General features: G+C 42.5%; 1 protein-coding gene across 1 annotated transcript in view; it reads left to right on the top strand.

The window, feature by feature from the left end:
* The window catches only part of SRGAP2 (SLIT-ROBO Rho GTPase activating protein 2), a 298,501-nt gene that overhangs the window by 100,638 nt on the left and 187,131 nt on the right, over positions 1–10,732 (top strand). The window contains exon 3 of the mRNA XM_015417019.1: positions 2,416–2,608. Coding sequence (XP_015272505.1) covers positions 2,416–2,608 — 193 coding nt within the window. The remainder of the gene's footprint in view (positions 1–2,415; positions 2,609–10,732) is intronic.

The raw sequence follows: 10,732 nt of genomic DNA, 5'->3' as shown, positions 1-10,732 counted from the left end.
TTTCAGGAATTTCCCAACCTGGAGCTGGCAACCCTAAGGAAAAGGGGAGAGGCTATGGGGGCTTTCGGGAAAGGGGAAGAGAAAATAGTGGGGGAGGGGGAAAAGAGATGCCTCCTGCAAGTCCTTGTGGGCTCCCACTAGTTCAGTTCTATTTTTGGTGCGTATTTTTGAGTTCTGTTAGTGAGACAAAGCAGTCTGATGTTTGTAGGCTTGTTTCAGTCATGGGTTCTTCCTCATTTAGATGTGATTTTTTTATCTCTCTGTGTATATATTTTTCAAATGGACCATTTTAGAAATAAATACTTGAAACAGACCTTTTGCCCCAAATGAGACAGTTTGTATCAAGCTTTGTATCCAAATGATCTGCAGCCATAAACAAAGACAGAAGCGCCTTAAATGCTAAGTACGGCATTTGCTTATTTATATTGTTCAGTATAAATTCCGTCTTGGAACAATGCTGCTTTATAAACAGACTGTGAGAGGCCGCAGCAAATTTCCACCAGTAACAGGCAGTTCTAATTAACATTTTGAGTTTCCAGGGAGTCATGGAGGAAAATGCTTAATCATTTGGCAAGTTGGGGGGGGGGCAGTTATTGATGAAACTAGAATCATACACCTTACTTTAACAGCTCAGTAGCCAAAAGTGGTAGGCTGTCAGTTTCGAAATTTGATGGCTGGTTAGTGTAGTTTTTCTGTGGGTTAGAAATGTAAATGTATGCCCCCATAGGCTGTTGCAAACATCGGGTGGTCTTAATGAAATATTTATCAGTCTAAAAAGCCCAGTATTAATGGCAGTCCTATCTAATGTGAAAAAACACCCTTTTTCTGGGCAAAAGGAATTTGCTTGTAGATTTTGCACAGAGACATCCTTTTCATGAAAAATGGAACTGGCTTTTGTGACCTTTTCCAACTAGGGGATTTGAGTCTGTTGGGTCTTCCAAAGGCAGAACATTCTTAATTGATGTGCTGCATTTAATTGCAGTAGTGCAGCTAGAATGCCTGCATCTAATTGAATAATCCCAAATTGGAGCCTTCTGAGAGTGCCGATCAACAGCAGAGAATTCTAGCACTAGCCAACCCTGCAGTCTTTATCTAAACAGAGATTTCACTACACTTTGTGAGCAATGACTGCTTTATTGGAAAGCAAGATACACCCCAAGATGCTGCAGATTGATATAATCCTCTGCAGTAAAAGCCTCAAAAGTGGATTGTGCTGGATTCCCAGTTGCCTGTGTTATTCCTTGATCATGCAGTGTCCGAAGTACAATCTATATACTAATAGCGAAAGGCGCCCCCTGCATGCGAATATCTAAATCCGCACATTGGGGGCACCTGGGGGGCAGGCAGATTTTCCTGCACACTTGGGGCAGTCCCCAAAAATCTGAAAATCTGAAAAAAATATCAGGGGGATATTTAAATCCCCCCAAAAGTAAAAGAGCATCCCCTGCGTATATTTCTGTTTTTCTTTGAGAAGCATAGCACTGTTGACATGAACCTTCCAGGCAGCCACCTATCAAGGACTGATCAGTCTGAGACAGGGTTAAACTTTGACTTTGTACCAGTACAAATAGAGTTGCAGATAGGATTTCAGCTTCCACCACCAAGGGCGATGTGTAGCCCTTAACAGAGTGCATCAGGAGGCTGTAACCAGGGCCATGTATCCAGCATTATAGAAGCGCCCAACTACTGAGAACATAGCAGAACATGGCGTGGGTGCAGGTAACAACATAACTTGCTGCCACTGCATTCTCCTGTCCATTCAGCAGTCGTGTGGCTGTCTAGTGCTGCAACTGTGTCTTGGTACCTCAGATGCTATCTCCTGACACCCTCAGTGAAGGGCAGGGGTCATTTCCTAGAAAAAGAGGTGCAGGAGCTCATTAGCATAACTCATTAGCATAACTAATTTGCATATGCCACATCCTCTGACATCACCGGAAGTGTGTCAGAAGGCAACACCCACTGTTCAGGCTCCACTGGACTGTTTTGGATTGCTAGTTATTGGAGGGAGAGCTTGTACCTGAATAAAACTTGGTCTTAAAGGTGCCACTGGACTGTTTTAGACCGGGGGGCCGGGGGGCTCTGCAATTTACCTGGCTGCTTCTTACTCTGACTGAGGGCTGCTAGGAGCAGGGGGTGGGGCTTGTTGCATGTGCCTGCCCCCTGGGCTCTTTACTGCCAGAGCTCCGCTCCTGTGCGCTCCTGCAGGAAATGACCCCTGGTTAAGGGCATTACATCTTCCCTCTCCCCCTACAGTAAAATTTAGTGATAGGATCTAGAATCCTTCCTGCAATGCTCCATGCCAGCCAATGATGACCAGCATTGTGTTTCTTCAAGCAGTTAATCACTTTTCCTCTTGTGTTAGGAATCTGTTTTAACAGTATGTGTGTGTGCCTTTTTCCCCCTCCTGATTTACAGAGATTCGAGCCCAGCTTATTGAGCAACTGAAATGTCTTGATCAGCAATGTGAACTTAGAGTACAGCTGCTCCAGGATCTACAAGATTTCTTCCGCAAGAAGGCAGAGATCGAGATGGATTACTCCAGGAATTTAGAGAAGCTGGCTGAACGGTTTCTGGCAAAAACAAGGAGCACCAAAGACCAGCAGTTCAAGTAAAGTGCTAACCAAGTTGTCCTTTGGGGAGGGTGATGGGAGGTTAGTGGTAGAAAAATGGAAAGAACTGGGCTACTAACAGGCAAATGCATCACATAATGCATGTCATTAATTACTTGCTTTTTTTCTTTGTCTATTATGTAAAATGTGAAGTTATTTTTTCCATTGTTAGCATTGGGGATGAGGGGTGGGTGGTGGTGTGGTCTCAGATGCACTGAGTCAGCATATGTGAGCCCTCTATTTGCTCAGCACTCATAGGTTATCTCCTGCTGGCCTACAGGATGGGAAAGTACACAAACTGTTGACAAATCTGGCACATTTATGTGACCAGGTACTGCTTCCTGCATTCTTGCTTGTGTATTAAAATTTCTGAGGAAGTTCCCATGCAGGTAAGCTGAGCTGCTCTAGGGTGTACCATCTTCCTGATAGTTTATTCTAATAAACAGAGAAATCCAGGAGGAGCTGTTTAATACAGGGCTGACAGCATCCTATTTAACGTTCCTTGATGAGCAGATTAATAAGGGGTGTGATGTGTGGAAGGCAGGATTTTTCCTAAAGCTGTAAACTGTAGCTGTTTATCCCTTTCTTAAAGGAGCTTGGGATGGTGTATGTGCATTCCCCCCCCCCCAAGCCCGTGAAGTAGTTTCTGCTAAGAGAGAGTGGCCCAAATTCACTTGTGATGAGCTTCATGAAATAGTGTGGATTAAGCTTGTTACTTAATGGAAGTAACTGCTGATTATGATGAGTTGTGGCTGCTATAAATCTATATAAATCCTTGATTTCTGAAAAGTTTTTGTACATCAATGCACAAGCAATGCCAGCACATTCCACCAGTTTACCTTGGGTTGCAAGCAAGGACTTCCCTGACCTCTGATGAGGTGCAGTTGGACAGATTCTGCACTCTCTCTGAGCTCCCTCCACTGCAAAAGAGGAAATAAGCTACTATGAAAATTGATATGAATTTTGTCTTCCATTGAAAGGAATAGATAACTTTGCTGTGCAAATGTTGAGTGGAGGGTTTTCAGTACTGGATATTCCAGTCTTCCAAACCCATATATTAGCACAACAGTCAGGGAGTTTGTGATCTATGCATGACAGTCACTATATAAACATGGTAAAGGTAAAGGTTCCCTTGCTCGAAAGCCAGTCGAATCCGACTCTAGGGTTGCGGTACTCATCTCCGTTTCAAAGCCGAAGAGCCAGCATTATCCGAAGACGTTTCCGTGGTTATGTGGCTGGCATGACTAGACACCAAGGCGGTACTTTGACTTTAAATCAAAAGATACCTCATGCCATCTGTGGTCATGATTGATTCTCAATTTAAATGTCACATTTATTTCTGTACTTCTGGTTTTGTTCTTGAAGGTGGAAATTGCCCCAAAACAACAAAAATGACAGTGTGAGCCAAACATATTTGTCATTTCTGCCTTTCTTATTGCCTCAGTGGGGCATCTTTCATATCAGAGCTAGTATATTGATGACAGTTTTCCCCATGTCTCATCACTCCCTGATCCTAGTGAGTTATGTGCTTAATTTTAAGATGGGTATTATTAGAACTAAGGCTTGGTGTCTAATATTTGCCTTTCTGTCCCTTCTGGTCAGGAGTTTGTTTGCTTTTCAGACTTTAGTGGGGACTGAGTTTAAGGCTGTGATCACACACACTAAGTAATCCACTTTCAATCCACTTTCAGTGCACTTTTGAATTGGATTTTGCCAGTTCACACAGTGAAATCCAGTTGGAAAGTGGATTGAAAGTGGATTATTTAGTATGTGTGGTCACAGCCTAAAATACTTTTCAACACAGAATCGAGAGAATCTAGCTCACTGTTCCAAGACATTACATTTTTTAAATTTTGCTGATTCTTTTGCCTTTCATTTTAAAATGTTTCTAGACCTTAGATTTTCAGAGTTTGAAAGTGTGGTGGCAGAAATAGACAGTTAAGAAAACCCCAACTGGTATTGATTTGTGTGTGTTTTTGAAGTTCCACACCTCAACCCCCCCCCCCCCCCAAGGACTGTTACAAGTTTCTCACATTTATCTATACCAAATTTAAAGGAACTCTGGCAGAATATAAGCTGTGTCAATCACCTATAGTTTTGGCAGCTGTCAGGCTCATGGGGAATGCTATGCAAATAATGTGTAAATCAGCTATAGCCTTCTGAAGGAAGACACAGCATGACCAGATAGACACTGGAATAGAGAAAAGGTTTGTCTTTTGGAGACTGAACTTTTTGTCTGTGAGGTGTTATTAAGAAAAACCCTCTTCCTAACTTTCTGGAAGAACTAATATCTCAACAATGTGTGAAGCTTGTCAAGTTCTGTTCTGAAGATAGCAGCTGGGATGGCAACTTGATGTAAAATCGACTTTGGGATGCAAATAACTTTTGGCTCCAGACTAATCAGCCTTTTCTCTGGAGATGGAATCCTTCTGGAGATGCTTCCCGCCTAAATGCAGTTTGTTTAACTTTCAGCTTTTGTGGGATTAAAGTGATTTGTTTTTATTAGACAATTTGAATTTCTGTGTTCGGGAATATGATTTGGATGTTGTAGAAATACAACCTTTCTTTCTGCTGGAAAGCCTTCCTCTGAAAGCTATTAGCTTTTCACCCGTTGGCTTCCTTTTTATACAGTTTTGATGTGGTTCACCTCTTGTTCTCTCCCTCACTCATACTTAATGCAAACATCCTCATTAAAACATACACTGCAGTATATCACCGCTAAAGCTTGACCCCTAAGCATAGCTAATAAAGAAAGCAGCAAGTGTCCTTCCCATATTTATAGAACAGTAATTGAGTCTTGAACATTTTTTTGTCTACTCTTTTCCACCAGCAATGAATTGTTGAAAGAGAGAGAAGCCCTTAGATCTGCATTCTGTTCCCATTTCTTGTGCTATTAAAGACAAATGACATTACAGGGTGGTGGTTAACTTAGAATGTAAAACTTTCAGGTTTTTTCCAATGCTACATGAAAGGTAAATGTCTGTTAAATGATGGTGTTATGTTTCCCCAGTGGAAATGCTTTCACATTAGAACTATACCATAGAGTAGTACATAGCTGCTGTCTTCTCTTTGTTGGATGTTTTTGTTGAATGTTTGATATGGAAGCTGTTAATGTGGCCCAGGGGGTCTTAATTGATGTGTAGTATGTGTTGCTCAGAAGTGCTGAGTGAACAGTTGCAGCCAATCACCATTTTTGTTTGCAAATGCAATTTTTGTAATATTGATTTTTTTCATACAAACATAACCAAAGGCTTGCATAAGTGAGAAAACACTTATTTAGATACAAGGGTGAATAATACCTCTCTATTTCTAATTTGTAAAGCCTTTGAGTTGGTGGGAATTCTTATTTCTTTCCAGTATTTGATTCCCTTTGCAGTGAAATTTGTCACAACTAATAAACCTCTGAATTTTCTTGGAAATTTTGTCTGCTGGTTGAAGACCAGAGTTCATAGTCTTGAATAGGTTTGTTTTTCACTTGTTGTTTCTTGTTCTTGCACCTTCTAGAGGATACCCCCACAGAATATTTTTCTGCTAATGTTGGTGTCTTTAAAATGATTTGGTGTCTTTAAAATGATTGCTGTTTTTCTGGTTAGTGACACTTAAAGATAAAACCTTGCTACTCAGGCAAAGATAATAAACTATGAATATGTAATAATGAAATCTTGGTGTTGTGACTGTCTGATGATCCCATGCAAAAAAAGCAGAGGTCAGTTTAAGAGGATGCCCAAAGTTCTGTAGTGGACCTAGATAGATCTTGGAAAATGGCTGTGACAAAATTCTGAGTCCGAGTCCCCAGAGACCAAATTCTACAGTATCTTTTCAACCTTAAAAAACAGTTGATCCCTAACATGTGAAATTTTGCCACCTTAACAAAATCCCATCCTTGTCCTAGAAATCTCACTGAGTGTAGCTGTCCTGTTGCTATTTTTATTTCCTGCACTGTTTGCATTAAGGGAAGTTGGAATAACAGCATATTACCATAATAATCATGTTGCCAGGCCAATGCTGATACATGGTGAGACGGTAAGGGCTACAAGGGCATCAGATCCTTCAGGTACGGAACCAGTTCCAATCCAAGACAATTATCAGCTTTCAGGAACAACAAGGGCAACCCAGCCAAGAAACAGTCTGCATGACTATTTCATCAGCGGAAGGCTTCAGGCCTTCAAGGAGGTGTGTAGTGCAACCACTACAGACCAGTTGGATACCATCAATCATCTCTCAAGGTTACAAAATAGAACTCACCACCATACCGCCTTCTCATCTTTCCCAGCTCCAAAGTTGAGGACCCGATTCCTCCAGCTACAGCATGCAATTTGGCACTATATGGGAGATAGGTGCTATAGAAGAAGTTCCCGAGAACCAGCACTTCAGAGGAGTCTGCTTGATCCTGTTCGTGGTCCCAAAAAAATCCAGGGACTGGAGAGTGGTGTTGAATCTGAGAGGTCTCAACAGATGGGTAAGAAGGAGAAAATTTCGAATTTCGCATATTTTACAGGTGCTACAGCAGGGGAATCCATGGATCTCAGGGAGGTGTATTTGCACATTCCAGTGCACCCAGAATCCAGGCAATTCCTCCACTTTTTCTTCCGGGGCCAGCATTTCTAGTACAGGGTGTTATCCTTTGGTCTCTCATCAGCGCCCGGAGTGTTCACTAAGGTGATGGTGGCACTGGTAGCATCCCTTTGCCTGGAGGGTTTACGTATGTATCCCTTCTTAGACGGCATTCTAATACAGGTGGAGGACCATGGGATGGCCATGTGGTAAACATGGGGGGCAGCAGCCTTCCTGCGTGCACATGAATTCCTCATCAATGAGGAGAAGAGCCACATGGACCCAAAAAGGGACCTGGTACACCTGGGAGTCAGGTTGTGCACAATCCAGGCCACAGTTTTTCTGCTGGAGGAGAAACAACTGAAAATACGGAACTTGGTGTCATCAGGCCCCAGAAAAAAAGCGGACTTGATGCACCTGGCAGCAGTACAAGGGCTGATGATTTCATCTATAGACCTGGTGCCATGGGCACAGTTCCACACCAGGCCCTTACAGTGGGAGCTTCTCCCTTTCAGAAGGACATCTCCGGGTGGAAACACAGGCTGGTTGAGATCATGGACGGACTCCGAAGGGAGTTAGCATGGTGGACGACTCCAATGAACCTGAGCAAGGGAATCAGTTTCCTTCAACCTCAGCTGTCACAACAGACACAAGTAAGAGAGGTTGGAGAGGCATTGCAAATACCAGTTAGCACAAGGAAAGTGGTCCACAATGGAAGTGGCACACAGCATCAACTGGCTGGAACCATGAGCAGTCAGGCTGGCATTGGAGACCTTCAGCCAAATACTGCAAAACTACCACATCCTTGTGTGCACCGACAACATGACAATGAAGGCATACTTAAATTGGCAAGGGGGCACCAGATCCAAGTCCCTTTTCCAGGAGGCCCATAGCCTTCTGCGGTGGGCAGAAATGAATGTCGCAAGCATAAGGGTGGAACACCTAAAGGTCCATTCCAATTGCCAGGCAGAATGGCTGAGCAGAGAGGATCTGGGCCCCAGGGAATGGGCCCTAAACAAGGAAGTCTTCAACTAGATGTCAAAAATGTTCAGAAGCCCAGTGGTGGACTTGCTAGCAAATTCCAAGAACCAGCAAGTAGACATGTTCCTGTCCAGATTCCATGAGCCAACAGTGGAAGGGGTGGATGTGCTGACACACCCTTGGCCATAGGGGCTGCTGTATGCCTTCCCACCACCAGCTCTGATAGGCAGGATACTCTTTCCTTAAAATCTGCCTCCATTTCATTGGCTTCTGTTATGTTCTTATGTCTTTCTTTTACCATGAGTAAGCCTTCTAATCTGATCTCCATCTGTTTTTTATCTCTCATTTGTGGTGACAAGTTATGTGATCAATATACACTTTTTTGCAAGATTAATTTATTTTAATTATTTATTATACTTTTATCTTCCTTAAAAGAGCTTAGGACAGCTTGGATATGGTTCCCAGGTACTCTCCTCTCCAGGCCAAACTCAGTAGAATGGAAACACTGAAACCACCCTGAGGGACAAGGATGCAGTTATCTGCCTAAGGTCACTGTTCTGATTCCTCTTGCCAAGCACTTTCTGTTTAGGGCTGGCAGCAGTTCTTATTCTAAGCCTTTCTATCTGATATCCTTTAAGTGGACCTGCTAGGACCAAACCTGAGACCTTCTAAATGAAAAGACACATTTTTTACAAAACAGGTAAACCAATGTAACACTAAGGCCTGTTTCAAGACAGGGTTATAAAATGGCTTTGGAAGTCCGAAATAATCTTCAGTAGTAAGATGCTGAGCAGTAGTTATCAACTCTGGGATATCAGAATGGCCAGGACATCTCAGCATGAGATTCAAGTGACTTTTTTGCTGCCTCTGTGCCAATGAAAGAGGATGCAGAACAAGTCCGGCAGCCTTCAGTCTAAGCACTTGTAAACAACAGATGTTCATAACCAGAACCTTGTTCGTTGATGGGGTGGCAAGGAAGAAACCAGAATATTGTCAATGCTTGAAAAACTTAAAATGTATTGTTAACACTGCAGAAGGACATTCAAGTGTTTGAATAAATAAATCTTGTGTAAAACTGTGTTAAGTCTTTAAAATCCAGTCATATGCTGGGCATTTTCCCAAGGGATGCTAAGAGTGCCTTGTACTATGGAATGTACATTTGTGCATGTTAACATGGAATAGAAAGCAAAGTAAAACGACTTAAAAACTTAAATTATTTTCTACCCAGTATAGATTGCAGAAGCAAGACGGGAAATGCTTGCTTTGTTGTTGTTGCTAGTGAGTAAAATATCCTAAACTTAATAAATACTGAGATTAAATTTTGCTTTATTGTTAAAAGGTGGATAAATTTAATGCAATTCTGAAGGAGATATGAAAAGATTTACTTGTTTTGTATAGAATATTCCAGTGTGTTGAGGATTCCACTCTATCTTCTTCGTGGTCTCTGTGCATCACACCCTTGGGAATATACTGCGCCTGCGCTGACCTTCTCGGTACCGGTAGCTAGCAAAAGGGATTTTCGCGCCTCTCCCAGGTCACGCGCCGGCTCCACTGCGCATGACCAAGGAGGGGCACGCAGATCCCGCCAGTTCTTTTCTGACCGCCGCGCTGGTAGGACGCCTTCTGCTTCGGTCTGTTAAGTACCTAACTTTTTGCTAAACTCGCGTTTAGTTAGTTTCCTTTCTTTATTTTGTTTTTTGTAGTTAGCATTTTTCTTCGGTGTGTTTGTTCCTTGTCTTTAACGTTTCCCCCTCCGCTGGCCTATGGCCCCGCGGTGGGGTTGTTTCAAACGGTGTAAGACTTGCGGCCTTAAAATATCCCCCACCGACGGGCATTCGCTTTGCCTCGTCTGTTTAGGGGAGTCGCACTGTGTTTCTAAGTGCGGACATTGCCAGAAATTCTCGAACCAGACGAGAAAAAACAGGGCAGCTCGTCTGCACTTGGCTTTGATGGAGAAGGCGCTATCTCCACAGTCGTCTTCGCCGCTGGACACGTCCGGGCACGCCTCGATGTCCACCCTGGCTGCGGACACTTGTTGCTAGAGTAGTGATGTATATTTTGAGTGGTACCACAAAGGTGGTACCACAAGGGTCTTGATCTGGGAACTAGACCTAAAAATCATTGTTTGTGGACAGTGAAGCTCACTGAAAGCCTCCATGGGCTACCCTAATTACTGGCACTGGATTTCAAAGAAACTTTTATCAATCTCTGTAAAAACAAATAGGTTAAATGTAATTTGGCAAGTTATATGGTTCTTCAGAAATCTGTCTCATTTTACAAAACCTGAAGAATACACTTGAAATGTATGAGTATAAGATACCTTAAGTAAGTGTTTAAATGACAAATAAATGTATATAATGAGTTGGTGGTCCACAACCCACAACAAATACAATGTTCCCAAATATAATCCTATGTGCTCATGGCATATCATACATCAAAACTGAGATACAAATAATGGATAATGGAACCTAATTTATTTCTTTTTTTTTGAGCCCCCGGAGGGGATTTTTTATTATTTTTTTCAAACTACAAAAACTATCACAGAAAAGGGGAAGGGCGACTACATATATGGGACAAAGTATAGAAAC

This window comes from Gekko japonicus, unplaced genomic scaffold (assembly GCF_001447785.1).
Source record: "Gekko japonicus isolate JY-2015 unplaced genomic scaffold, Gekko_japonicus_V1.1 scaffold522, whole genome shotgun sequence".
Lineage (NCBI taxonomy): Eukaryota > Metazoa > Chordata > Lepidosauria > Squamata > Gekkonidae > Gekko > Gekko japonicus.
The sequence above is the reverse complement of the archived record's forward strand: the minus strand, read 5'-3'. Positions and strand labels throughout refer to the sequence as shown.